Source organism: Papio anubis, chromosome 17 (assembly GCF_008728515.1).
Source record: "Papio anubis isolate 15944 chromosome 17, Panubis1.0, whole genome shotgun sequence".
Taxonomy (NCBI): domain Eukaryota; kingdom Metazoa; phylum Chordata; class Mammalia; order Primates; family Cercopithecidae; genus Papio; species Papio anubis.
In genome coordinates this window covers 4,191,427-4,218,677 of record NC_044992.1, presented here as the reverse complement: position 1 = coordinate 4,218,677, position 27,251 = coordinate 4,191,427, and the positions used below count along the sequence as shown (strand labels likewise).

The 27,251-nt window shown below is 58.5% G+C and overlaps 3 protein-coding genes across 7 annotated transcripts in view; 2 read left to right on the top strand and 1 right to left on the bottom strand.

Annotated features, from left to right (window-relative positions):
• The first annotated feature begins 2,848 nt into the window (after window positions 1-2,848).
• Window positions 2,849-7,306, top strand: GGT6 (gamma-glutamyltransferase 6). Of its 2 annotated transcripts, none has more exons than XM_003912127.5 (4): window positions 2,849-4,007; window positions 4,617-4,819; window positions 4,935-5,030; window positions 5,317-7,306. In XM_003912127.5, the coding sequence occupies exons 1-4, from the start codon at window positions 3,868-3,870 to the stop codon at window positions 6,357-6,359; spliced, it is 1,482 nt and encodes a 493-aa protein (XP_003912176.2). In that variant the 5' UTR covers window positions 2,849-3,867; the 3' UTR covers window positions 6,360-7,306. The 2 variants fall into 2 exon arrangements, with proteins under 2 accessions (XP_003912176.2, XP_003912177.2); XM_003912128.5 differs by having other exon boundaries at window positions 4,917-5,030; window positions 5,317-6,959.
• Window positions 7,307-8,907: 1,601 nt separating this feature from the next.
• MYBBP1A (MYB binding protein 1a) lies at window positions 8,908-25,769 on the top strand. The gene is made up of 26 exons (XM_003912125.5): window positions 8,908-9,194; window positions 9,363-9,458; window positions 10,408-10,491; window positions 10,590-10,664; window positions 10,766-10,873; window positions 12,369-12,544; window positions 12,703-12,870; window positions 13,000-13,117; window positions 14,566-14,861; window positions 15,449-15,559; window positions 16,256-16,381; window positions 16,595-16,762; window positions 16,848-16,947; window positions 18,998-19,094; window positions 19,179-19,330; window positions 19,589-19,672; window positions 19,756-19,905; window positions 19,991-20,161; window positions 20,255-20,412; window positions 21,688-21,940; window positions 22,121-22,246; window positions 22,330-22,398; window positions 22,970-23,077; window positions 23,302-23,403; window positions 24,367-24,503; window positions 24,697-25,769. The coding sequence occupies exons 1-26, from the start codon at window positions 8,997-8,999 to the stop codon at window positions 25,250-25,252; spliced, it is 3,987 nt and encodes a 1,328-aa protein (XP_003912174.3). The 5' UTR covers window positions 8,908-8,996; the 3' UTR covers window positions 25,253-25,769.
• Window positions 25,639-27,251, bottom strand: part of SPNS2 (sphingolipid transporter 2) — a 40,528-nt gene continuing 38,915 nt past the window's right edge. For all 4 annotated transcript variants that reach the window (XR_001896175.3, XR_001896176.3, XR_002517938.2 and 1 more), the window contains one exon: window positions 25,639-27,208. The gene's annotated coding sequence lies outside the window, so the exon portion shown is untranslated. The remainder of the gene's footprint in view (window positions 27,209-27,251) is intronic.

Here is a 27,251-nt window from a genome sequence, read left to right as displayed (position 1 = left end):
TGCCTGTAATCCCAGCTACTTGGGAGGCTGAGGCAGGAGAATTGCTTGAACCTGGGAGGCAGAGGTTGCGGTGAGCTGAGATCGTGCCATTGCACTCCAGCCTGGGCAACAAGAGCAAAACTCCATCTCAAAAAACAAAACAAAACAAAACAAAAAAACATCATCATGACTGAGACTCACTTTCAGAGAAGCTGATTCAATTGTCGTGGGAGTGGGAGAAAGGGAGGGACGAGGATATTGGTGTTTGGGTGTTTTCCAATTGCTACAGGTGATTCGAATTGCAGAAATCACTCGCTAAAGCGGTGGTTCTCAACCTTGCCTGCACATTGAAAACACCTGGGAAGCTTCAACACTGATGAAGCTACAATCTAGAGATCCTGATTTCGTTATTTAACTGGTCTGAATAGGTATTAGAATTTTCCAAAGCTTGCCAGGTAATTGTAATATGTATCTAAGGTTGAGAACCATTAGGATAAGAGGACAAATGAGGAAATGAATGGAGAAATTAACGAATCTACAGTCTTACCCTTCAGACTTCAAGCCACCCTTTGTGTGTGTGCACGCACACATACGTATGTACGCACACATACGTATGTAGATTATGCATAATAATCACTGGGGAGACTGAGGCTCACAGAGCAGAGAGAAAAGAATTCATGCTTTTGGAGGGACTGCTCTGTACTAAGCACTGGTCTAGATGCTTTAAATATATATATATATATATATTTTTTTTTCCTCGCTCTGTCACCCAGGCTGGAGTGCAGTGGCGCGATCTCGGCTAACTGCAAGCTCCACCTCCCGGGTTCACGCCATTCTCCTGCCTCAGCCTCCCGAGTAGCTGGGACTACAGGCGCACACCATCACACCCAGCTAATATTTTTGTACTTTTAGTAGAGACGGGGTTTCAACATGTTAGCCAGGATGGTCTCCATCTCCTGACCTCGTGATCCACCCGCCTTGGCCTCCCAAAGTGCTGGGATTACAGGTATGAGCCCCCACGCCTGGCTGCTTTAAATATATTTTGTATAATCCTCAAAACAACCCTAGGAAGATAAATATTGTTATCCTCATTTTACAGAAGTGAAATCAAGACTCCCAGAGGTTAAATGTCTCGCCTGCAGTCATATATTCAGTTATTAGCAGACATGGGACTAGACCCAGTTCTCCTGAAGCCATTGCCAACCCCCACCCCTACCCTGAGCCCTAAAATGACCGAGTCCATCTGCCCCTGGAGCTACTTTGGCCTGAGCATGGATATCCCCAGAACCCATCTGCATCTAATTGGAGCTTAGCTAATAGGTCCAGAGCTGCAGGAACGAGAAAGGCCACACTAGGAAATGTTCCCAGAACCCAACCAGTGGAGGTCTTGTCCCAAAGAGCTTGTGAGGACCTAGCTCTAAGAGCAGAGCAATGTTGGCTGGGCAGGGTGGGGGCCGAAAATAATTCTGCCTGCTGGACGAAAGGAGCCATGCTAGGAGTCCAAAGGCCAGACTGAGGCTGGGGCAGGAGATGGGGGCAGCACAGAGCCGTAAGGCTCCCAGATGCCTTTTCTCAGGAAGGAAGGACGGACCTTCATTCTGAAATTCTAACCTTCTTACACTATGTTAACAGAAAGTGAAACTGAATTGTTTTATGACATAAATGTCATAAAATCATAAAAATGGTCATTTTGATTCCCATCTCCCAACCACTGGCAAAATGAGAAGGTGGCAACCCTAGGCTGCTCTATTTGGTTGGTTGGTTGGTTTTTTATTGGTCCAAGAAAAAAAAAAAAAAAGAAACCAAAGGTTTCTCTGGGGAATGACAGAAACCAGCTAAGGGAGGAAACAGGAGGGAAAGACGCGAAGACAGCAGGTGTACACTTTTGTTTTAGATTGAAGGCGTGGTTCCAGGACTGGCAGTTAGGAAAGCACGTTCTAGACCCTACAGCTGGAGCCAGACTTTCTGGGAGGGGAGCCCAGCGATCTGACTTAACAAGCTGCCCAGGTGATCGTGACGCACACCAGCCTTAAAGAACCCCTGTACTTGCTTGTGAAGAGGCCGTGAGAAAGGGAAGCAGCTGGAGAGCCAGGTGGGATGATGGATGATTTGAAGGATGATTTTCATGGTTGTTGTTTTAATGTAGAAAATACATGAGCTTTTTCAGGCCGGGCATGTTAAACCAGAAGCCTGTAATCCGCTTTGGGAGGCGAGGCAGATTGAATCACAGGAGTCAGAATGAGACCATCCTGGCTATACGGTGAAACCCTGCTCTCTAGAAATACAAAAAAAAACTAGCCGAGGCCGAGGTGGCGGGCGCAAGCTGGCCTTTCGGGAGGCTGAGGCGAATGCGTGAACCAGGCGGAGCTTGCAGTGAGAGCTGAGATCCCGGCCACTGCACTCTAGCCTGGGCTACAGAGGCCAGACTCTAGATCTCAAAAAAAAAAGAAATACATGAGCTTTTTCATTTTTACTTTTTTATTGAAAGACAATATTCATATAGAAAAGTACATGTCATCAATGCCCAACTTGATGCATTTTCACACTCAGGGCACTTGTGTCACCAACACTCAGATTAAGAAGCAACATCTTGGCCAGGCGTGGTGGCTCACACCTGTAATCCTAGTACTTTGGGAGGCCGAGGCGGGTGGATTACCCGAGGTCAAGAGTTCAAGACCAGCCTGGCCAACATGTCTCTACTAAAAATACAAAACATTAGCCAGGCATGGTGGCGGGCGCCTGTGATCCCAGCCACTTGGGAGGCTGAGGCAGGAGAATTGCTTGAACCCGGTAGGTGGAAGTTGCAGTGAGCTGAGATTGCACCATTGCACTCTAGCCTGGGCAACAAGAACGACAATTCTGTCAAGAAAGAAAGAAAAGAAAGGGAAGAAAAGAAAGAAAGGAAGGAAAAGAGAGGAAAGAAAGGAAGGAAAGAAAGGACATCTCCAGCATCCCAGAAGCCCCCTGGTCCCTGCTCCAGTCACTATCTGACTTCTAAGGGCAGACTGTTGTTGCCTGTTTGTGTACTTTGTGTAAATGAAAGCATGTAGCGCGTGCTGCCACCTGCCTGGCTGCTTTCCCTCGTCCGTATGTTTGTCAGACTTGTGTGTACTATTGCATATGATTGCAGATTGCTCATTCTCACTGCTGCAGAGTGGTCCATTGTGACTTACATCATTCATTCCAGCGATAATGGGCATTTGGGCACTTTCCAATTTGGGGCCGTTACAAACAGCACTGTTTTGCAACAGGTCCTTGATGGGAAGCCCAACATGAACTTAGAAATGTTGGTTTCCAGGCTGTGGCGCTACCTTCTGGACAAAAGTCACAAAACACGCACAGGGAGTTTTGAACCAAGTTGCTCCCCAAAGAAACCCAGACCCAGAGTAGCCACAGGGTTAGCCTTGACCCCAGCCAGAGAGCGGACACCCCTACGCCAGAACCTAGTCACGTGCTGACTCAAGCACGTGGCAGCTCTGACCCAAGCCACCATGTAACTGTAGCTCTAATTCAAGTCCACAGTCCCTAAACTACAGTCCTGGGGGCATCCATGGGCTACATCCCCCAAGGGGAGGAGCCTAGCAGGTGCCTGGGTGTCAAGGTTGTGGCATTAGGGCTGAGCTCCTCGTCGACCTCACTGAGCTGTGACCCCTTACAGGCAGTCACCTGGGAGCCCTGTCGCGAGAGCTCCTCGGGCCTTGTGTCCTAATGAGGCAGGCTCAGATGCAGCCTCCTTGGCCCCGTGCCCTGCCCAGACCTGTTCTGGATTCCACCCCCACCCTTCCCCAAGGTCGCTGCCACCTCCCACCTGCCAGGCTTGGGCAGGGCCTCTGACACACAGCCGGGAAGGCTGGCAGGCAGGAGGGCTGGGGCGAGCACTGGGGGGCCATGGAGCTGGCAGCAGAGCCTGTGGTCTATCAGAAGCTGCTGCCCTGGGAGCCAAGCTTGGAGTTGGAGGAGGAAGAGGAGGAGGAGGAGACATCAGAGATGCTGGTTCCAAACCCCTGGAGGCACCAGGACTCTTCCAGGTAGGTAAGGGAGGGGTCTGAGCACCAGGCTCCCCAGGCTTGAGGTTGGCAAGTCCCTCTCTCTGAGCCCCTCAGGAGGACCAGGCTACTCCCCGCTGGGCTTAGCTCCAGGCACCGTCCGATCGGTTTGGGGGAAAACCTAGGCTGTAGCCCCAGACTTGGCCTGACCCAACCAAAAGTCTGTGCACCTGGAGGGACATCTGTACCAAGCCGGCCTCTGTCCCATCTGCTGCTCTGTCAAAGGTCCCCAGCCCCCAAGCCCTGGTGCAGTAGGCACCTGCTGGGCAGGTTGGGGCCTGGCTATGCCTGGCTGGGCCTGCTCCCCAGCCCCTTCTCTCCTGCCTGCCACACCCCACTGGGTGTGATTGGACTCTGCCCCTCCAATGTCCCCTCCAGAGGATCCCTCCCTAGCTAGCCTGTTTCCCCAAGTGCTTTCCCACCTCCATGTCTTTGCCCAAGCTGTGCCCGCTACCAAGAAGCCCTTTCTCCTCGGCACACTTGTACTCCTCTTGTTAAATCAAACCTTTTGGGAAACATTCCCTGGGGTCTCTTGGGGTTCGTGGGCATCCCTCTGTCCCAGTCCTGGCTCAGGACACCCCCCGTCTACAGGAACAAGGCTGGTGGGCTGCCCGGAACCTGGGCCCGTGTAGTGGCAGCCCTGCTGCTGCTGGCTGTTGGCTGCTCCCTGGCTGTGAGGCAGCTCCAGAATCAGGGCAGCTCAACAGGAAGCTTGGGCTCTGTGGCCCCTCCACCCGGCGGACACTCCCACGGCCCTGGCGTATACCACCACGGTGCCATCATCAGCCCTGCAGGTCAGTGAGTGCTGGGGGCAGCTTGGGGGAGGGGAGGGTCAGGGGTCACCGGCCCAGCCCCCCTCCTTGCTGCATGACAGTGCCTTCCTTGCTGCAGCCACATGCTCCCACCTAGGCCGAGAGCTGCTTGTTGCCGGGGGCAACGTCGTGGATGCTGGAGTTGGAGCCGCATTGTGCCTGGCAGTGGTGCATCCTCATGCCACAGGCCTAGGTCAGTGACCCCTGACCCCAGACCACAACCCCAACCCACAGCCTGATCAGTGACCTGGAACTTAGGGAGTCAGTAGCCCTGACCTCAAGGCTGCTTAGTGAGCAGGACCTAGGGTTTGGGTGGCAGTCCCAACCCCAGGCTATGACCCTTGAGCCCAGGTCCGTGGGACCTTGACCTCAGGCCTGGTCAGTAACTTCTGATCCCAGGCTCAGTCAAGGGATCTTGACTGAAATAAGTCAGTGACTCTTGACCTGCGGCTGCTGAGTGACCCCTCTGTCTCCTGCAGGTGCCATGTTTTGGGGCCTCTTCCACAATAGCTCCTCGGGCAATTCCACGGCCCTGACATCAGGCCCAGCACAGACCCTGGCCCCCGGCCTGGGGCTGCCCACGGCTCTGCCCACCCTGCACCTACTGCACGCACACTTTGGCCGCCTGCCCTGGCCACGCCTGCTAGTGGGCCCCACCACGCTGGCTCAGGAGGGCTTCCTGGTGGACACACCCCTGGCAAGGGCTCTGGTGGCCCGGGGCACAGAAGGCCTCTGTCCACTACTTTGCCATGCTGATGGGACGCCCCTGGGCGCTGGGGCCCGAGCCACTAACCCACAACTGGCAGCTGTGCTTCGCAGGGCAGCCCTTGCTCCCACCTCAGACCTTGCTGGGGATGCTCTACTGAGTCTGCTGGCAGGAGACCTGGGGCTGGAGGTGCCCTCAGCTGGACCCAGGCCCACTTTGGAACCAGCACAGCAGCTACCTGTGCCCCAGGGCATCCTGTTCACCACCCCTAGTCCCTCAGCTGGCCCGGAACTGCTGGCACTGTTGCAGGCAGCCCTGCACTCCGGGGTGCCCATCCCTGACCCCTGCCCACCATTCCTGCAGACTGCTGTGAGCCCTGGGAGCAGTGCCCTGGCCGCCGTGGACAGCAGCGGCTCTGTGCTCCTTCTCACCTCCTCGCTCAACTGCTCCTTTGGCTCTGCACACCTGTCCCCAAGCACTGGGGTTCTGCTCAGCAACCTGGTGGCCAAGTCTACTGCTAGTGCCTGGGCCTGCCCCCTCATCCTCCGTGGCAGCCTGGATGACACAGAGGCCGATGTGTTGGGGCTTGTGGCTTCAGGGACCCCTGATGTGGCCAGGGCCATGACTCACACCATACTCAGGCATCTGGCGGCAGGGCCCCCAACCCAGGCCCAGCACCAGCACCAGGGGCAGCAAGAACCAACACAGCATCCCAGCACTTGTGGCCAAGGGACCCTGCTCCAGGTGGCAGCCCACGCAGAACACGCCCATGTCTCCAGTGTCCCCCATGACTGCTGCCCCTTCCAGGGGTTCTAACAGGATGGAAGTGGGTCTGGCAGAAGACAGAGTTATCTGAAGCACGGGGGCAGGAGCAGAGCAGATCTAGCAGCAGTCGAGTGTGCACCCGCAGGGTGTGGTGGCTCACACCTGTAATCTCAGCTCTTTGGGTAGACAAGGCAGGAAGACACCTTGAGGCCAGGAGTTTGAAACCAGCCTAGACAGCAGAGCAAGAACTCTCGTCTGTACTAAAATTTTAAAAATTTGCCAGGGGCGGTGGCACATGCCTGTTGTCCCAGCTGCTTGGGAGGCTGAGGCAGGAAGCTTGCTTGAGCTCAGGAGTTCAAGGCTGCAGAAAGCTAGGGTCACACCACTGTATTCCAGCCTGGACAACAGAGTGAGACCCTGTCTTTAATAATAATAATAATAATAATAATAATAATAATAATAGCCGGGTGCTGTGGCTCACGCCTGTAATCCCAGCACTTCGGGAGGCCAAGGCAGGTGGATCACCTGAGGCTAGGAGTTCGAGACCAGCCTGGGCAACATGGTGAAACCCCGTCTTTAGTAAAAATACAAAAAATTAGCTGGGTGAGGTGGCGTGCACCTGTAATCCCAGCTACTCAGGAGGCTGAGGCAGTAGAATCACTTGAATCCGGGAGGTGGAGGTTGCAGTGAGCCGAGATTGCACCATTGCAACCCCACCTGGGCAACAAGAGTGAAACTCTGTCTAAAAAAAAAGAGTGTGTATCTATTATGTGCTCACTGCTGGCTCACGCCCCAACCTCTGGGTAGCCCTGAGTTCAGATCCAGCTTTCAGGAGGACAGTGGAGAGTGCAGAGCCTCTGCCTAGGCTTTGGGCCCCACGGAGCAGGACAGGCAGAGCCCAGGGTACTGTTGGCATCTCTGTCCTTCCCTTCAGGATACCCCTTACCTATCTTCCTCAACCAGACTGGGTACAAAATAAAGATCAAGTCTCCCGGAAACCAAGCGCCATTCCTGCTTCTTGGTTAATTTTCCATCAGCTTTTGAAGCAACTGGAGTCAGGGCTTCCCTGATGGGCAGCACAGGTGACCAACAACCAGAGAGGGGAGAGCCTGGGTTGACATCTTTCAGCTTCCCCCTGCTCCGCTCACCTCCTGCCTCCTGGGGCACCAGATGTGCAAGGTGAATGTTTTCATTTCACTTTCTAGAACAGACAGCAAAGCAGAGAAGCGGTTGAGAGGGTGAGAAGGTGCCCCAGGGGCTTAGGTACAAAGGGGTTGGAGTTGAGCATGTGGAAATTCAAGGTGAAGGTTAGCCCTGACCTCCCCCCAGGGTTAGGTCCTCTCTGGACCACAGCCCTCTATACACAGCTTCTCAAACCAAGAAGCAACGGTGACCAGTAGCACTTCCCCTCCCCTGCCATTGTAAAAGGCTTCTCTGATTTAATAGACCGTTTGGTCCCACCACCTCCAGCTCCCACTCCCAAGAAAATTCTTCTCCATAATGGCATCACAATGTACCCAGTTATTTAGGTCCCAAACCTGGCATCCCCCTCATTTCCTCTTCCACGACATCCAAATCTATCACCCCCCCCCCCCCCCCCCCCCCCTCCCCCCCCCCCCGACCTGCTCCACATTAGCCCAAATCTGACCTGTTCTCATTTTCCCTGGGTCCAGTTCACCAGTTTCTAAATGGTCTTCCCGTGCTTCCACCTGCGCAGACCTACAGTCCATCCCCCACACAGCAGCCAGCATCATCTTGTTAAAATGTAAATCAGATCCAAGCCTGACCCTGCATTAAACTCACCAGTGATTTCCCATCACCCTCAGAATGAAATCCTAGCCCGGGGCCCATGCAACCTTGCTTCTCGCCAGCCTCAGTCCCTCCAGCCCTGGACCTTTGTAAATCGCAAGGCTTGGGATTTCGTCCCCTTAGATCCTTGCAGGAGTGCGGGGAAGGGGGGCCCTTCTTGTCACTCAGCTCTCATCCCAAATGCCACTTCCTCACAGAGGCCTCCCCTGACCAACCCCTCAAATCATTATTGTAGACCCTATTTAATAGTAATTAGCCGTGTTTTTAATGGGTGATGTATTCACGTTCCAGTGTTTAAAAAGCTCCTTCTGCAATTAGAATTGCATTTCTAATTCTCTTCATAATTATGATCCTTTTTAATGCATTTGGCTCCGTGTTCCTCCACGAGAGCAGCGGCTTTGTTCCAACCGCCTAGCACGGAACGCAGCAGGAGCCCAATAATTGTTGAATGGCTCAACGTTCGGAGCGCAGGGGCCGATCGCGGACGAGGCGGATCGATGTGCTACACCTCGGTTTGTTTCCGAGATGGGCCCTCAGCAATGCCCCCACGGGGCTCCAAAGGGGCAGATGCCACAGCCGCCAGGGAAGTACGGGTGTGAGCAGAAGGCTGGGAAAGACCACGCGCCGCTCAGCTAGGGACTTCCGCTCAGAGCTAAGGCGGAAACGCCGCTTTCCCTGGCCCCGCCCCTGCCCCGCCTTCCTGGGGGTCATCCGCCCCGGCCCCGCCCCTCTTTGTGGCCCCGCCCCTCTTGGTTCCCCCGCCCCTCCAGGTTTTTCCGCCTCCGAGCCGACACTACCGGTGCGCGTGCGCCATGCCCTGACCTGGAAGCTGCTGGGCCCGGGGCACACGTGTTTTGTGTTTCGGTGAGTGTGGCGGGGATGGGGAGCAGGGAACTCGCCGAGCCGCTGTCTCCTGGAGAGGCGACGCAGAGTGGCGCCCGGCCTACCGACCGCCATGGCCTATTGAAGCACAGCCGCGAGTTTTTAGACTTCTTCTGGGACATTGCGAAGCCTGAGCAGGAGACGCGACTTGCGGCCACGGAGAAGCTGCTGGAGTATCTGCGCGGCAGGCCGAAGGTGGAGTGGCGGGGTCTGGGGCAGGGGCCGCGCATATCCCGGCAAGGAAGCGGCGGCGGGCCAGGGATTTGGGACGGGGGGCACGTGGTCGCGAACCTAGATGCCAAGGTGCGCGGGGGCGTGCACCTTGTTTCACCATTGAACACGAGGGTGCGCTTGGTTCTGCAGGGGTCCGAGATGAAATATGCCCTGAAGCGCCTAATCACGGGACTCGGGGTTGCGCGAGAAACAGCCCGGCCGTGTTACAGTTTGGCCCTGGCACAGGTGAGGTGGTGCTCCTGGCAGGATCCCAGCCATCCAGGTCAAAACCGTGGGGTGTGAGGAGGGCAGGTGTGGTGTATCAGCTGCGGCGGAGGGGCAGCCCGAGAGAGAGGTAGGGAGTGGCAGAGTTGATTGGAGGCCAACCTGAGGGAGGTCTCCTTACATAAAGGTGGAGAAAGTGTGAGCAAGGCCTGGCCAGGTTTTCTATTTGGTGCTTGGGTTGCCCGGCCTCTTAGGTACACTTGCTGGGAGCAGTGCGCGCTGGGTGGGCTCCCTTAGGCCTGCAAAGGCATTCAGCTGAATGCAGTAGACCACTCTCTGAGGAGCCTTGACAAGGGGAAGAACAATAAAGACAGGCCTGCAGGATCAGCCTGAGGGGAGCTCAGACCAGGTGTGGAGAGAAGACCCAGTGGCTGAGAATTTCAGACGAGCAATCTAGGGGCTATAGAAGGTACTTTTGTGCTGGGCATTGTGGCTCATGCGTGTAATCTCAGCACTTTGGGAGGCCGAGGTGAGCGGATCACCTGAGGTCAGGAGTTCAAGACCAGCCTGGCCAACATCGTGAAGCCCCGTCTCTACTACAAATACAAAAATTAGCTGGACGTGGTGGCGTGCGCCTGTAATCCCAGCTATCCAGGAGGCTGAGGCAGCAGAATCACTGGAACCCAGGAGGCAGAGGCTGCAGTGAGCTGAGATCCAGCCACTGCACTCCAGCCTGGGCAGCAGAGCGAGACTCCATCTCATAAAGTACTTTCAGAAGCCCTGGTGGAGACAGAGCAGGGGGATGAGACTTGGTTCCATGTGAGCAGCTCCGGAGGCGTCCTTGGGGTGGGACTAGGGACCTGAGGCTTCTTGGGAGAAGTTGAAAGGGGAAAGGAGGTTAAGGTTTGCGAAGATGTAGCTGGGCCACTCTCCTGAACCCCTCTTCCTCCTGCCACACAACTGCTGGCAGCTGTTACAGTCTTTCGAAGACCTCCCCTTGTGCAGCATCCTGCAGCAGATACAAGAAAAATATGACCTGCATCAGGTGAAGAAGGTAAGTGGATCCAGGGATGTCAGCAGCCCCGGGGTGGGAGGCTTGGGGAACGGGGAGTCCCAGGGCCCCTCATGCCTGTGCCTGGAATCCTTCTCTAGACAATGCTGAGACCTGCTCTCTTTGCAAACCTGTTCGGAGTACTCGCCCTCTTTCAGTCAGGCCGGCTGGTGAAGGTAAGAGCTTTGGAGGGACTGGGGGAATGTAGGCTGGCTTGGAATGGGTAGGGGACAGTAGTGTGCCCTGCTCATACCCTCTGTCCTTCTGTGGGGACCAGGACCAGGAGGCCCTGATGAAGTCGGTGAAGCTGCTGCAGGCCCTGGCCCAGTACCAGAACCACTTGCAGGAGCAGCCCCGGAAGGCCCTGGTGGACGTCCTCTCCGAGGTACGAGCTCACCAGCTGTGCGGGCTCGGCCAGCGCTTCCCGTTACAGAGACATCAAGGGGGCTTGGATGAGAGTCTGGAACAGCATTGTTCCATAGAAATACAGAGATGTATAATTTGAAGTGTTTCAGTGACTTTGTCGAAAAGGTAAAAAGAAACAGGTGTCATTTAGTAACATTTTACTTCGTCGTCTGGTATATCTAAAATATTACTGCAATATGCATTGGTATAAAAAACCGTTGAGGTATCTTACATGCTTTTTTTTTTTTTTTTTTGAGACGGAGTCTTGCTCTGTTGCCCAGGCTAGAGTGCAGTGGCACGATCTCAGCTCACTGCAAGCTCTGCCTCCCGGGTTCACGCCATTCTCCTGCCTCAGCCTCCCGAGTAGCTGGGACCACAGGCGCCCGCCACCTCACCCGGCTAATTTTTTTTGTATTTTAGTAGAGATGGGGTTTCACCGTGTTAGCCAGGATGGTCTCGATCTCCTGACCTTGTGATCCACCCATCTCGGCCTTCCAAAGTGCTGGGATTACAGGTGTGAGCCACCGCGCCCGGCCTCTTACACACTTTTTGTCAGGTCGTCTCCAAAATCCAGTGTGTATTTTACACTTAGGCACATCCCTGTTCAGATTGGCCACCTTTGAAGCGCTCAGCAGCCCTGTATGGCTGTGACTACCGTATTGGGCAGTGCAACTCTAGAACTGTGCCTGACACGTCACAAATACATAAAACGTTTGCCTTGTTATCCTGGTCAAGGCTGGCCCCTCGTGAGCCTCCACTGCCCGACTTGGGAAGGTAGCACCTAGGCCCTTTGCCACTGAAGAGAAAGGCAGGGCTGGCAGGTCCCAGGACAGGGCTTACTGTGCAGTCTTGACCTCAGAGCCAGAAGGACCTGAATTTGAATCCCAGCTCTCCACCCAGGGCTCCTTGTGTATGAAATGAGCTAGTCCTCTGAAATACGGAAAAAAAAAAAAAAAAAGAATAATTAAAAGGGTAGCTCTGACTGGGCACAGTGGCGCACGCCTATAATCCCAGAACTTTGGGAGGCCAAGATGGGCGGATCACTTGAGGTCAGGAGTTCGAGACCAGCCTGGCCAACATGGTGAAACCTTATCTCTACTAAAAATACAAACATTAGCTCGGTGTGATGGTGCACACCTTTAATCCCAGCTGAGGCAAGAGAATTGCTTGAACCTGGGAGGCGGAGGTTGCAGTGAGCCAAGATCACACCACTGCACTCAGCCTGGGCGGCAAAGCAAGACTCTGTCTCAAAAAAAAAAAGAAAAGAAAAGCAGCTACCTCCGGGCCAGTTAGCATCAGTGGGATACTTGTCAAAAACCCAGCTGTCTGGGAATTTGAGTTTTGTTAGCAAATACCCTCTGATGACTCTGGTGCCTCACCCGGTGGCCCTGTGTCAGGAGCCTGGCAGGTAGAGCAGGATCCACCGGGCTCACCCTGCAGAGGAAGCCACCGTTTCTTTATCTCTCCATCCTTAGGTCTCAGTGGCTACATTACAGGAGATCCTGCCAGAGGTCCTTAAAGCCGACTTGAATACAATACTCAGCTCCCCCGAACAGCTGGAGCTCTTCCTCCTGGCCCAGCAGAAGGTGCCCTCCAAGCTCAAGAAGCTGGTGGGATCCGTGAACCTATTCTCGGATGAGAATGTTCCCAGGTGTGACGGACGTGGGCGGATTTGCCCTCCCTGGGGCTGTGGGACTGCATCTGGCCAGGCCCAGGTTTGCCATGTGGCCTGGGGGTGTCCCGGCTGCTCTTGGCACCCTGGCCCTTGCCCGTGAGGCGAGTGTTCCCTCAGTCCCTTGCTCTCCACAGGCTGGTGAACGTGCTGAAGATGGCCGCTGCCTCCGTGAAGAAGGACCGCAAGCTGCCCGCCATTGCTCTGGACCTGCTCCGCCTAGCGCTCAAGGAAGACAAGTTCCCACGGTTCTGGAAGGAGGTGGTGGAACAAGGGTTGCTGAAGATGCAGTTCTGGCCAGCCAGGTGCTTGTGGCACGTGTCGTGTCCTCTCGGCCCCCTTCCCTGTCTGTGAAGTGGGGCTGGGCCACCAGTCCTGAGTCCCCACCAGGGGTCCCAAGGGCTCTGACCAGGCTCTGTCCCGCACCCCCTTAGCTACCTGTGTTTCCGCCTGCTGGGCGCAGCCCTGCCCCTGCTGACCAAGGAGCAGCTGCAGCTGGTGTTGCGGGGAGACGTGATCCGCCATTATGGGGAGCACGTGTGCACTGCGAAGGTGGGTAACGCCCGTGCAGCTCGACACTGCCAGAAAGGCTAGACAGGGAGCTCTCCCTGCCAAGAAGGGGAGCAGGGCACCTCGGGGGCTTGGCCACGGGTGTCCCCTCTGTCTGGGTAGTGAGCTGCCTGAACCCCTTCCCCTCGGACAGAGTTGATTTTTTGAGTTGGAGTTTCGCTCTTGTCGGCCAGGCTGGAGTACAGTGGTGTGATCTGGGCTCACTGCAACCTCCGCCTCCCAGGTTCAAGTAATTCTCCTGACTCAGCCTCCTGAGTAGCTGCGATTACAGGTGCCCACTACCACGCCCAGCTAATTTTTGTCTTTTCGATAGAGATGGGGTTTTGCCACGTTGGCCAGGCTGGTCTTGAACTCCTGACCTTAGGTGATCCACCCGCCTCGGCCTCCCAAAGTGCTGGGATTACGTGAGCCACCGTGCCCGGCTTCCCTCTGACGGTTTTGTAAGGTCAGGCCCTTCTGCCAGCAGGCCCCTCATGGGCGTGGATAGCCAGTGGGCTGTTCAGACCTCCACCGCTCCAACCCATGCTGCAGCGATGAGAACAGTCGTCATGACCGTGTTTGGGCACCAGTGAGCCTGATGCCCAGTAAGTGCTGCTGGGTTTACTGTTTTCACCTGCTCATTTTATCTTTGCAGCGAGTTTCAGAGAGCTGTGATTCTGGGTGAGGGGGCAGAGTTGAAGTATCAGGCAGTGGTTAAGAGTTTGGGTTGGACCGTGGTGCACACTTGGGAGTCCCAGTTACTCAGGAGGCTGAGGTGGAAGGATCCCTTGAACCCAGGATTTCGAGGCTGCAGTGAGCCAGGATCGTGGCACCGCACTCTGGGGGACACAATTCTAAAAAATTAAAAGGAAGACAGCTTGGGCCGTGAAGCCAGACATGACGCACCGGGAGCCTGTGACCCTGAGAAGTTTCTTCTAGGTGCTTTTGTGTCTGCCTTTATTCACCTACACGATGATAATATTGGCCGATGCAAAGGGTTGCTAAAATGCTAAGCTGCCACACAAAAACGCGGGCTGTGGGTCCTGGCGCTGAGGAAGCGCATGGGAGGCGGCGGTTTTTGGTCCCGAAGATGACACAGCTAGGAATTAGCAGCATGGGCTTTGAACCCAGGTCAGTCTCGCCTCACCTACCACCCTGCCCTGCATGGAGCCAGAAAACAGACCATCCCCGTCCAGCAAGGCAGAAAGAGGGGCCTTCTGGGGCCGGAGGTGGTGAAGCTGGGGCAGTCAGACCCGGAGAGGCCTTGATGCCAGACAAAAGCACTGGGGTGACGGAACTGTTGCAAGTTCAGGCTCAGCCTAGCTGTGTACGACATGAGGTTTCCGGGCCTTGGTTTAACCCGTAGCGGGTGTAAGCCTGGTGGGCTGTTGGGTTATTGACCGCCTGCCCCCTGGGCTGGTGGGCTCAGCTCCATGCCTAACTTCTTGCAGCTCCCAAAGCAGTTCAAGTTTGCCCCAGAGATGGAGGATTACGTGGGCACCTTCCTAGAGGGGTGCCAGGATGACCCTGAGCGGCAGCTGGCCGTGCTAGTGGCCTTCTCATCCGTCACCAACCAAGGGCTCCCTGTCGCGCCTACGTTCTGGCGGGTCGTGCGGTTCCTGAGCCCTCCGGCCCTGCGGGGCTATGTGGCCTGGTTGCGGGACATGTTTCTCCAGCCAGACCTGGACTCCTTGGTTGACTTCAGCACCAGCAACCAGAAGAAAGCCCAGGACGCGTCGCTCCACGTGTGAGTGGACCTTGGGGAAGGACCCCTAACTTAGGAGTGAGCTTCCTAGGCCTGCAGAGCCCAGCAACCCGAGCCCTCCCTCCACAGTGTCCTGGCTCTAAACCGTGAGAGGAGAGAGGGGAAGAGCCTGAGCTCTCATATGAGGCCTCAGTGTGCTTGTGTGGTCGCACACTGGTGATTGGGATGGGGAGATCTTGGATTCCTGAGATCAGGCAAAGGAATGTCCTGTTTTTGCCAGTTCTTCTGAGACAGAGTCTCACTGTGTGGCCCAAGCTGGTATGCAGTGGCAGGTGATCTCAGCTCACTGCAATTTCTGCCTCCCAGGTTCAAGTGATCAAGTGATTCTCTGCCACAGCCTCTCTGGTAGCTGGGACTACAGGCACCCGCCACCACACCCAGCTAATTTTTCTATTTTTAGTGGAGATAGGTTTCACTGTGTTGGCCAGGCTGGTCTCGAACTCCTGACCTCAAGTGATCCACCTGCCTTGGTCTCCCAAAATACTGGGATTGCAGGTGTGAGCCACTGGGCCCAGCCTGTTTTTGCCAGTTCTAAGTGGCTCACATGACCTCACCTCCTGCCCTGCTAGGCCTGAGCGAGCTGTGTTCCGGCTGAGGAAATGGATCATCTTTCGATTGGTGAGCATTGTGGACAGCCTGCACCTGGAGATGGAGGAGGCCTTGACTGCACAGGTGGCCAGGTACGTACGAGATGTGCTGGAGCCCCAGCTTCCCATGGGCGTGTGGCCAAGGAATGGGGCCCCTTAACTCGTCCTAGTTTGCATCCCCTGGAGCCAGAAGCCTTTGGGTTGAGTCATCAGTGGGGAACAGGCGCAAGGGAACTTGGGAATTCCTTAGGAACCCGTGAAGGGAAGGGGCCCAGGAGGCATCCCAGCTGCAGGGGCCTAAAAGGTTCAGGTGTGCTCTGCACGCCCTGCAGGCAGCTTTTGCACGTGGGAGCTGTGAGGGAAGCCTCTGCCCACACCTGCCTCGTCTGTGCCTGTGCAGAGCCGGGTGCTCGAATCACCCTCAACATTCACGGTTGCAAGAGGGGGCTGCACCGGCCCCATGTCTGCCGGAGCAGTGACGTGACTTGGCCATGACCACACAGCCTCCCATCTCTTGGTTTCTTGGGAGGGGCACTGATTCTCTCTCTACAGCTCGGGTTAAGCCGCGTTCAGCTGGGGATCCAGACCAGAGAAACGGCCCCTTCCCATCCTAGCCCAGCCCAGCCACCTCCAGCCTTGCCCGTCAGGCCCCTGAGGACTGTACCCAGAGCAGAAGGGCTCCCCCTCCTCCTCCTCCTGGCCTTGTACGCTTGGTGGTGCCATCCAAGGAGGGGAGCCTGTAAAACCAATGGCAGTGAATGGTGATGGCCGCTCTCCCGCCCTCCCCAGGTTTTGTTTGTTCCACGCGTTCTTTGTCACAAAGAAGCCCACATCCCAGATCCCGGAGACAAAGCAGCCGTTCTCCTTCCCTTTGGAAAGCCAGGCCCGAGAGGCGGCCAGCAGTGCCTTCTTCAGGTGAGTCTTGGGCAGCCCAGGAGAGGCCCGAGGGTGGGAAGGCCTTGAGGGTGCCTGCTGCCTCCGGGTCCCCCAAGCTGGGAACAACAGCAGAGGTCCCAGGAGTTCTAGTAGGTCCTGTAGAGGTGGGAGACTGAGCCCTGGGGAGGGCGGAGGGAGGCGGCTACATTCACTTGTCCGGTCTGGTGACCCCAAGCCCCACCCCTCGCCCAGTCTGCTGCAGACCCTCAGCACGCAGTTGAAGCAGGCCACGGAGCAGACTCGGGGTGGGCAGTCCTGGATCTACCACCTGGTGCAGTTCGCAGACCTGCTGTTGAATCACAGCCACAACGTGACCACCGTGACACCCTTCAGTGCGCAGCAGCGCCAGGCCTGGGACCGGTGAGCACGCGGGATTTCCAGGGGACGGGCAGGACACTGCGGTCTGACTGGCGCAGGGGCCTGGGAATCCGCCTGTCTCCCACAGGATGCTGCAGACTCTGAAGGAGCTGGAGGCCCACTCCTCCGAGGCCAGGGCTGCTGCCTTCCAGCACCTTCTGCTCCTCGTGGGCATCCACCTCCTCAAGGTACCGGGGCCTGGGAGGGAGGGGCCGTGAGCCTGGGGTTCTGTGGCGCAATGGGCCCCCTACCGAGAGGCCTGAGGGCTGTGGGGGTGGCCAGGAGAGGCTCTGGGGGAGTTAAGTTGGGAGGTGTTTGAAGCCAGCCTCGTCGCAGTGGAAACGTCCCTCTGGCCAGTTAGCGGCACTAGCCGGTGTCCTCGGCTCTCCGTGCAGGGTCTCTCGTAGTCCCCACAGCTTTGAGGCAGCCACCTCCTCTCCGTGTTTGACGTGGAGAAACGGAGACTCTGACTCAGAGGCAAAGTAGCTTGCGCTGTACCCGCAGCTGTGGGAACACCTTCGGGCGACGGGCTCTCTAGAACCACGGAGTCTCCCTCTCGGTTCTTCCCATCAAGAAGCCCTGACCACATTCGAGGCTCACGGCCCTGATTTCTTTTGAGAGTTTTCTTCTCATAACATAGGAGGCCCTTCCCGGGGCTGCTTCGCGTCTTCTGTAGCCTGAGTAGGTGGGTCTCTCGCTTGCTCCCGTCTGGCCACTTGACTGTGGTTGTCTTACTTGCCAGCTTTGGTTATTCTGAGCCCAGCATGTGGATGAGCTGTTTGGAGAAAGGTTGGCCACAATGCCCCTTCTGATTCTTGGCATCAGGACTTTGATAGCAGCAGAGCCCTGGTGATTCTGGGACACATGGGGAGCCTGTCCCCAGCCTTGGGATCTCTGAACTGGACTTGGACAGAGGAGGCTGCAGTTTGCTGTGTTGGACCTTTAGATAAAATGTGCAGCTCTGGCCGGGCACGGTGGCTCACACCTGTCATCCCAGCACTTTGGGAGGCCGAGGCGGGTGACCACTTGAGGTCAGGAGTTCGAGACCAGCCTGGGCAACACAGTGAAACCCCATCTCTACTAAAATACAAAAATTAGCTGGGCGTGGTGGCAGGTGCCTGTAATCCCAGCTGCTTAGGAGGGTGAGGCGGGAGAATTGCTTGAACCTGGGAGACGGAGGTTGCAATGAACTGAGGTGGCGCCACTGCACTCCAGCCTGGGTGACAGAGCAAGATTCCGTCTTAGAAAAAAATAAAAAGACGCAGCCCAGAGAAGGACAGGGCCCTGCCTGGGCACACAGCCTGGGAGCCGGAGAGCAATGACAAGGGCTTTGGGCGGCTTTGTCCTACCCTGGCCTGAACGTTCAAGCTGCCCACTGCATTATGAGGGGCAAGTCTGTCTTTTAGGTGCCAAAGATCACACAGTTTTCAAGAGCGCCTCCTGCACATGCACATGCACACACCACACCTCCGCACTCAAGTCCGGGGTTATCCCCAGTCAGATGAGTTCAACGTAATTAGTTAAAACTAATGATTTTCAATTCAGTCTCTCATGCCAAGCCAAGCATGGAGGGAATAATCTAGAATTATGAACTGGGGTCTGGGGCTTGCTGGCTTCTCTGGGGCCCTGACCATCCTTGTCAGGCTCTGCCTCTCTTGAGTGTCAAAGCGGGAGTTGGATGCCTTGTCCCCTGCGGGCTTTTGGATCTTGTAACTGCGTATTAGGTGTAAAAAGGCCCTCAACTAGCCAGGTGTGGTGGCTCACACCTGTAATCCCAGTACTTTGGGAGGCGGAGGCGAGTAGATTGCGAGGTCAGAAGTTTGAGACCAACCTGGCCAACATGGTGAAACCCCGTCTCTACTCAAAATACAAAAATTAACTGGGCATGATGGCACATGCCTGTAATCCCAGCTACTTGGGAGGCTGAGGCAGGAGAATGACCTGAACGCGGGAGGCGGAGGTTGTGGTGAGCCGAGATCACACCACTGCACTCCAGCCTGGGCAATAGAGCGAGACTCCATCTCGAAAAAAAAAAAAAAAAACCCTCAGCTCTCGGGGTGTCCTGGGGTCCAGCTGGGGGCTTCCATTCTGGATTGTAGGGGTGACGGGCCAGGGCGGGCCAGGGGTTGGGGTGTTGAAGGCTTCTGATGCCACTGCTCCCATTTGGCCAGCCCCTCGCCTGGCTTAGAAGGGCTGGGGACAGGGCCTGGCCCCAGTGTGTGTCCTGTCCTGCCACAGTCCCCTGCAGAGAGCTGTGACCTGCTGGGCGACATCCAGACCTGCATCAGGAAGAGCCTGGGAGAGAAGCCCCGCCGGAGCCGCACCAAGGCCATCGGTGGGTCCTTGGTCACGAGAGGGGCTGGAGTGGTGCAGCGGGGCCAGTGGTCCCCTGCCCGGGCTCAACCCCTCCCTCTTGTAGACCCCCAGGAGCCCCCATGGGTAGAGGTGCTGGTGGAGATCCTGCTGGCCCTGTTGGCCCAGCCCAGCCACCTCATGCGCCAGGTGGCCCGGAGCGTGTTTGGCCACATCTGCTCCCAGCTGACCCCGCGTGCCCTGCAGCTAATTCTGGATGTGAGTTCGGACCTTTGGGAAGGGACTGTGGGCTCACTGAGCAGCGAGCTGCGCCGGGGTCGCCGCTCCAGCCTCCCGTGTCCCCACCTCCCCGCTGGGAGCCTGCGGCCGGTGGGAGGGTCTCAGTCTCCCTGGCCTGGCCACCTCTCCTGGGCTCCGTTTTCTTCTGGGAAATGGGGGCCTTTGGCCAATGCTGGGCCGGGCCTGGAGAGGAGGGCGGGGGCCGCAGATGGGTCAGCGGCTGGGACCCCTCCCCAGGTGCTGAACCCGGAGACCAGTGAGGATGAGGACCACGTGGTGGTGACGGACGATTCTGATGAGCAGCGGCTGAAGGGTGCAGAGGTGCTGCTGGCGCGGGCCGGGTGGGGGCGGCGGGGAGTGGGACAGTCGGAGAGGTGTGTGACGTGCCTGCCCCTACCACCCAGGACAAGAGCGAGGACGGCGAGGACAACAGAAGCTCAGAGAGTGAAGAGGAGAGTGAGGGGGAGGAGAGCGAGGAGGAGGAGCGCGATGGGGACGTGGACCAGGGCTTCCGGGAGCAGCTGATGACCGTGCTGCAGGCTGGGAAGGCGCTGGTGAGCGGGGGGCCGGGGAGGGCTCAGGTGTCCCCGTGTTGTGTGCCCGCCCGAGGCCAGGCTGACCGCTGGGCCTGTCCCTCAGGGTGCAGAGGACAGTGAGGATGAGGAAGAGCTTGGGGATGAGGCCATGATGGCCCTGGACCAGAGCCTCGCCAGCCTCTTTGCCGAGCAGAAGCTGCGTGTCCAGGCCCGGCGAGATGAGAAGAACAAGCTGCAGAAGGAGAAGGCGCTGCGGCGGGACTTCCAGATCCGGGTGAGCCTGGGGGCGGACCGCCCCCCAGCCCGCGCGCCCCCCGCCCCCCCGCCCGCGCACCCCTGTGTTGCTGACCTGCCCTCCCGGCCACAGGTGCTGGACCTGGTGGAGGTGCTAGTGACCAAGCAGCCCGAGAATGCCCTGGTCCTGGAGCTGCTGGAGCCGCTGCTGAGCATCATCCGGCGCAGCCTGCGCAGCAGCAGCTCCAAACAGGAGCAGGACTTTCTGCACAAGACGGCGCGCATCTTCACGTGAGCACCGTGGGGCAGGGCGGGCGGGTGCGGCCGGCAGCCCCCAGGCGCAGGAGGGCCAGAGCTCTAGGCTTGCTGTCTGCACAGGAAGGAGAGAGCCAGGCTTCCAGCCTGGGCCCCCAGCTTGCAGGCTCCCCACTCAGCCCTAGAGGCACACGTCACTCAGTGAATCCCACAGTCCTTGCTTCATCCTCATGTTCTCCCGACACAGTGCCAGCAGTGCCCTGGAGCTGGGGGCCATCCCTGCCCTTGACAGTCTCGAGTAGGGGTGGAGGGGGGACAGTGAGAGCACCTGTGGCAGGGGACACCCAACCCAGTCCTCAGAGGTGTAGCGTGCGTGAGAGTTTGTCAGGCTGGGAGGCCTTTGGCAGGGCAGAGAGGGAGGAAGAGCATCCTGACGGGAGTCGGTCAGACACGCAGCTGGAAGGTGAGGTGAGCAGCGAGGCCACGGGCCCCTGCACCCTGCAGGCCCTGACCCTAGCGGTGCTGGGGGCCACGGAGGCATTATCAGCAAGAGCATTGGCGTGGGGAAGGGTCTGGGTCTGGTTTCCCTTTTCAGAAATGGCTGGCAGTGCAGAGAAGGGTTTGGGAGGGGCCGTGCTGGAGGCAGGGGGCCCAGGAGGGAGGCAGGGGCAGGCATGGGGGAGAGAGGCAGGTGCCAGGTAGACCTGCCTGCAGAGCTCAGGTGCTGGGGAGGTGAAGGCCTGGGACCCGGGCGCTGCATGGATAGTCTGGAGGGGTGGGGAGCGTGACTGGCAGTGCATTCTTCCCAGCCCCAGGCCCGCCCAGGCCACGCCTTCTTCCCAGCCCCAGGCCCGCCCAGGCCACGCCTTCTCAGTTCTGCCAGTGTGCGTGAACAGTGTTCGTTGAGCATCCTGCCTCTTGTCCCATTGTGTCCCCACCCCTTCAGGGCCACATAGGGTTCTGAGCACACCAACCCTTGTCTTACTTTACACAAGGCCAGGAGGCCACAGCCCCAGGAGAGACAAGTGTGGGCGGGAGGGGTGCCCCAGGTGGGTGGGTGGCCCTTGGTGCAGCCTCCGCTCAGGGAGCTGTTCTGTTCTCCTCTGGGGTGCTCCGCTCCCCCAAGCACGCTGAGCCCACACGGCTTCCAAGCAGCCTGCAGGCGGCCCTGGGCCTTCCTCTGTGGCCTGGGTCGCCTCTGTCTTCTAGGTCTGTTTCCCCACCTGTAAAGTGGGACTTGGGCTGGCTCTGCTTGGCGGAGCAGGGTGGACCGAGAATGTTGTGACCAGCTCTCGTCCTCACCACCCACAGGCACCACCTGTGCCGTGCCCGGCGCTACTGCCACGACTTGGGCGAGCGCACAGAGGCACTGCACGCCCAGGTGGAGCGGTTGGTGCAGCAGGCTGGCCGCCAGCCCGACTCCGCCACCGCCCTCTACCACTTCAACGCCTCCCTCTACCTGCTCCGGGTCTTAAAGGGCAGCACTGCCGAGGGCTGCGGGCGTGAGACACGGGAGAAGCAGAAAGCCGGCACTGACCCCAGCCCCGTGCCCACCGGCCCGCAGGTGAGCAGGGCCTGGCCCAGGAGCAGCCCCAGGAGCAGCCCCAGGCATTTCACAGCCAGGGAGGGGAGGCCGGGACTTCCCCAGGGCCCAACCCTCAGCCTGCTGAAGGGAGGCCAGGCTCTGCTCCCATCCCAGGGACCCCTCTCCTGGCCTCACCCAACCCTCTCTCGCTTGGCCTAGGCTGCCAGCTGCTTGGACTTGAACCTGGTGACCCGGGTGTACTCATCAGCGCTGAGCTCCTTCCTGACCAAGCGCAACAGCCCCCTCACAGTTCCCATGTTCCTCAGCCTCTTCTCCCGGCACCCGGTGAGTGTTGGGGCCTGCCCTGCTTACTCAGGGTCCCTGCTCAGCCCAGCCTGCACCTCACAGCCCTTGTCACTCCCCACCAGGTTCTCTGTAAGAGGCTTCTCCCCATCCTGGTCCAGCATGTCACAGGCCTAGTGCGGCCCCGCCATCAGGTAAGAGGCTTCCCAGCTCCCAGCCCAGGGCCTGTCTGAATTAACCCACTTAACCCTCTTCTGACTGGATATTGTGAGGCCCCAGAGCACTGCCCTGGTGAGCACGGGCACAGCCGTCCCTGCCCTACTGGCCTGACTGTGGTATACGCTCTCTGATGGAGGTGGCCGTGTCCTGGCCCCTGCCACACCTTGAACACAGAGGAGCAGAGGGGGCAGGGCCGGCCTCATTCCCGCAGCCACTGCTGCCCGTCCTGCCACACAGAGGATGCCCCTGGTAGCATCTGCTCAGGTGCCAGGGCTGTCGGGGGCAGGCTGGAGGAAGATGGCATTAAGCCAGTAATGGGCAGGAGTTGTCCCAACCTGAGGTCCCACCGCTGTCCAGCTGGGAGGTCTTGGTGTCCCCCACCTGCACACGAAGGCCTGGGAGCAGGTGGCCAGAAAGCCCAGAGCAGCAGGCAGCCTCGCACGCTGCCCACGGCAGCGCCCGGCAGGCCCTGAGCCCTCATGCGTCCCTGAGCCGTGCACACCCAATGTGCCGAGGCTCCTACCACCCACCTTTGCCCAACCACAGGCCTGCCTGCTGCTGCAGAAGGCCCTGTCCCTGCGGGAGGTGAGGTCGTGCTTTGAGGACCCCGAGTGGAAGCAGCTGATGGGCCAGGTCCTAGCAAAGGTCACCGAGGTAACAGCCGGGGGCGCCCCTTTCCCTACCCCCTCAGAGTCAGTTCTCTGGGAGAGTTCTCCGATCTCTGGGAGAGAAGTGAGGATTGGAGCCTGAGTCGGGAGTAGGGGGAACTGGGGTTGTCCCAGGAGACGGTCTCTGCCTCTGGGCCCTAGTCCCGGCGGGGAAACAGAAAGGCTTTGAGCCGCTCTCCGGAGCGCCTCAGCCTGGCCACCCTCCCCTAGAACCTGCGCGTGCTGGGGGAGGCGCAGACCAAGGCAGAACACCAGCAGGCACTGTCCTCCCTGGAGCTGCTCAACGCTCTCTTCAGGACCTGCAAACAGGAGGTGAGGCAGGGGCCCAGCCTGGGGTCGTGTTGGGGTTCCTCTTGGGGGCCTCGGGGCCCCCAGGGCAGCAGTGCCATGCTCAGGCTGGACTGCGGGGATGGGGGTCATGTGGGGAAATTTCGGAGCGCCTGGGCCAGGGCTCTGGATTGTCATTTGGGCAGTTACCGAACCATGGATGGGTGAGTGACTTAGGAAGGGACTGTGCCACCCTGTCCTCCTCCTGCAGGGCAGGGTGAGAGGGTGTGGTGCTGTCACATCCACTGAGAAAGCCGAGAAGGGGCTGGCAGGGCTGGAGACTGGAAGGGTTGGAGAACAGCCAGGGTGGGCAGCCAGGTTTCCAGGCCTGGCGCAGGGGTGTGGGTGGCCATGTGGGTCCCCTGGTCTGGCCCAGAGGGCAGGGTTTGGGAATCTTCAGCATGGGTGCTAGCAGCCCTTGTGGAGGGGGAGCTTGCCACCGGTGTGCTGGCAGGCAGAGGCGGGGCCCGGGACGGGGCCTCGACACGGGGTGATAGTGAGGAAGTCGGGAGAGCAGGGCTCCTGGAAGCCAGCGGATTCCAACAATAACCCATTCAGGATGTGCAGGAAGGTGGCAGGGGTGGGTGGCGAAGGGCTCTGGCAGCCCTGTGGTGATGGAGTGATGGGGTGTGGCCCTCTTGGAGGTGGGCGGGCCAGGGCCACTGCTGGAGGGGAGGACACCGAGACTCTTGAGACCAGGCCTTCGCCTATGGGAAGGACGAGAACCAACACCTGGGGTGCGTGTTTCCTCCCTCGGTGAGAGACACGGACGACGTAACAGGCAGGAGGAGAGGCTGAGGCCCGGAAAGGGGCAGGGGTCACTGGTGAGGCAGCAGCAGGGCAAAGGTGGGAAGACTGGGAGTCTGGGAGAGGCCCTGTCCTCTGTGGTCCCCGGGAGAGGCCCTGCCCTCTATGGTCCCCATAGCTCTGCCTTCCCACCCTCTGCAGAAGCTGACCTTAGACCTGACGGTGCTCCTGGGCGTGCTGCAGGGGCAACAGCAGAGCCTACAGCAGGGGGCACACTCCACCGGCTCCAGCCGCCTGCACGACCTCTATTGGCAGGCCATGAAAACCCTGGGAGTCCAGTAGGTTCTGGGAGGGGGACGCACACCTGGGGCGGGGGCTGGGAACACCCGCACGCTGCTGCACATGTACGTGCTCAAGCGCATGCTCAGATGCGGGAGCCGTAGGCCTCTGGGGCCCCACAGGACCCAGGTGGAGGTGGCGGTGGCTGCTGCCCTCACTGGGCACCTTCTTCCCTTGCTCACTTCCCTTCAGGCGCCCCAAGTTGGAAAAGAAGGGTGCCAAGGAGGTCCCCAGTGCCACCCAGAGCCCCATCAGCAAGAAGCGGAAGAAAAAGGGATTCTTGCCAGAGACAAAGAAGCGCAAGAAACGCAAGTCAGAGGATGGCACGCTAGCAGAGGATGGCACGCCTGCAGCCACCGGCGGGCGCCAGCCCCCCAGCATGGGCAGGAAGAAGAGGAACAGGACAAAGGCCAAGGTCCCGGCCCAGGCAAACGGGACGCCTGCCACCAAGAGTCCAGCCCCTGGCATCCCCACTCTGAGCCCCAGCACCGCTGCCAAATCCCCAAAACTGCAGAAGAAAAGCCAGAAGCCGTCCCAGGTGAATGGAGCTCCCAGGTCCCCCGTGGAACCTGCAGGCCAAAGGCAGCATCAGAAGGCTCTTCCCGAAAAGGGGGTCTTGGGCAAATCACCACTGTCTGCACCGGCACGGAGAAAGGCAAGGCTGTCTTTGGTCAGCAGGAGTCCTGGCTTGCTTCAGAGCGGGGCCAAGAAGAAGAAAGCGCAGCTGAGGAAGTCGGGGAAGCCCTGAGCACAGGCACCGGCCACCCTCGGCCCCTGCCTCCATCTGTCTGAGACTCCTATTTTTTTTTTTCTTTACCGTGATTTAATAGGCAAGCTGCTTCTATGGCGCTGGCTCTGCCACTGGGGAGGGTGTCTGTGGCCACCTGCCCAGGCAAGCACAGCCTAAGCCATTCCTGCAGGGGTCCCAGGGTGCAGAGACCTCCCCGTCCCCGGTTCTGGGCTGGGACCCTGGCTCCAGGGCCATGTCCAGGGCTGTGGTGTTCGCCTGGGTGGGTGCAGGTTGACGCGCTGGCTGCAGGCTAGGTACAGGTGTGACCATCACTCCTGCCTGCCCCCCCCCCCCCCCCGCCTCCCGCCTTCAGGCCTTTCTGCTGTGAGGGAGCTACCAGGGAGTGATTTAAATAGGTTTATTTCTTCATTTACAAGAGGAATATATTTGGCTTCTCTCTTAAGACTCTGAGATTCACAATCAGCAGCCCTAAAAAATAAAGGAGCAGTTTGGCTTCCGGAAGGAAGAGGAGGCAGCACTCGGACCTGGTTCTTGTACAACAAGAAAACATGGCTGGGGCCCCGCTGAGGCTGGAGTGGGGGTGGAGGCTGGTCTTTGGGGGATACCACCCCCACCCCATCCTCTTGTCAGAGCCCCAGGGTACCCCAGAGCTTGGTGGGTGGGTGTTCCACTAGCTTACACACCACTGAAGCCACAGCCAGCCAGTAACTAAGGGGCAAGAAGAGCATTGTCCAAGCCGGCTCTTGGGGCCTCCTGTTGGCCACAAGGGCCCCCCCCCCCCGCACCAGAACCACCTCGATTGCAGCAGATGCGCAGGGAGTGTGTGACGCAGGAGGTAAGCTCCCCCAAAGCGGGTTGGGGCTGGTGTGAAGTTGGCAGCCGCATCCCGGTGTGTGCACGGATGGGACGTGGGTGATCGAAGGCCTGGCCCCCAGGGTCATTTGGTGGAATACCAGCGGGTAGGGGCTGGCGTCTCCCAGGGGCCTCGGCCTCAGCTCTGGGGCAGGAAGCTTTGTAGATAGCTGCTTCCTCCAGCAGCCGGAGCCCTGGCTGCTGCCCCACGGATTCTGGGAATGGTCTCCTGGGCCCTGCCCCTGGAAAAGGCTTGGCTCAGCCTCAGGGAGGGAGTGGGTTCCTGGCTTGGGGGGTGGTGGCAGGGAGAGGAGTCCTGCAGAGGTGGGCTGGTGTGTCCCTCCTAGAGCCCTCGAGCCTGGGGGCACAGGTGGTGTACAGCTGCAGCCAGGGCCTTCACCCCTGGTGATGCCAGCTTGTCAGAACAGTCCCCATCTGGGACCTCCAGGCTAGGAGCCAACCCGAGATAGTGTCCTCCAGAGAGACCAGCCAGGCCAGGGAGTACCCAGCGACTTGGGTGCCCAGCTTCAGTTGCCAGGTTGAGTCTGATATCCCCGAGGTCTGAGGCCCAGCTGAGAAGCAGTGGTCCCGCACACCAGGCCCTTACGTGAGCCTCAAAGCCGGGACTGCCGCCCTGAGGCCTGGGCCACCTGCTCTTTGTAAGGTCCAGGGTCTGTCGAGTCTTCAAAGCTGCAGATCCTGCTTTGCCCAGCAAGTTGTGTGGGAAAGTCCGGCCCCCTGGCCCTTCGTTCCAGGGAGGGCAGGGACTTGCCCAAGATCACATAAGCTGGTGGCAGGCCAGGCTCTCCCCGGACACCCACTCGGGGCTGTCTTCTTCCTTGGCCCCAGGGGCCCTGCAGCCCAAACCTAGGGCTGGGAATCTGTCCAACCATGTGGCTCCAACACACACATCCTTCCAGGGTAACTGAGGACACAGCCTCTTCTTGATGCCAGGGCCACTCAGCAGGCCCAGGCCAGAGAGGGGGGATGCCCAGCCGTGGATCACACACAAAGCTTTGGGGCAGCCCAGCCGGTCCCGGACGCTGTAGGACACCTCCCGGACGAGGTGGGAATGTGAGTTCTTCATTGTCCCAATGGCACCTGGGGAAAGGGGTGTTAGGTCAGAAGTGGGGCTTAGTGAGGC

Excerpts from the sequence above, each read along its gene's own strand:
- GGT6 (XM_003912128.5), top strand. The coding sequence starts at position 3,868 with ATGGAGCTGGCAGCAGAGCCTGTGGTCTATCAGAAGCTGCTGCCCTGG. Across the intron at positions 4,820-4,916 it reads TGCCATCATCAGCCCTGCAG|CCACATGCTCCCACCTAGGC; the intron begins GTCAGTGAGTGC and ends TCCTTGCTGCAG. Across the intron at positions 5,031-5,316 it reads TCCTCATGCCACAGGCCTAG|GTGCCATGTTTTGGGGCCTC; the intron begins GTCAGTGACCCC and ends TGTCTCCTGCAG.
- MYBBP1A (XM_003912125.5), top strand. The coding sequence starts at position 8,997 with ATGGGGAGCAGGGAACTCGCCGAGCCGCTGTCTCCTGGAGAGGCGACG. Across the intron at positions 19,095-19,178 it reads GAGCCGCACCAAGGCCATCG|ACCCCCAGGAGCCCCCATGG; the intron begins GTGGGTCCTTGG and ends TCCCTCTTGTAG. Across the intron at positions 19,673-19,755 it reads AGCGGCTGAAGGGTGCAGAG|GACAAGAGCGAGGACGGCGA; the intron begins GTGCTGCTGGCG and ends CCTACCACCCAG.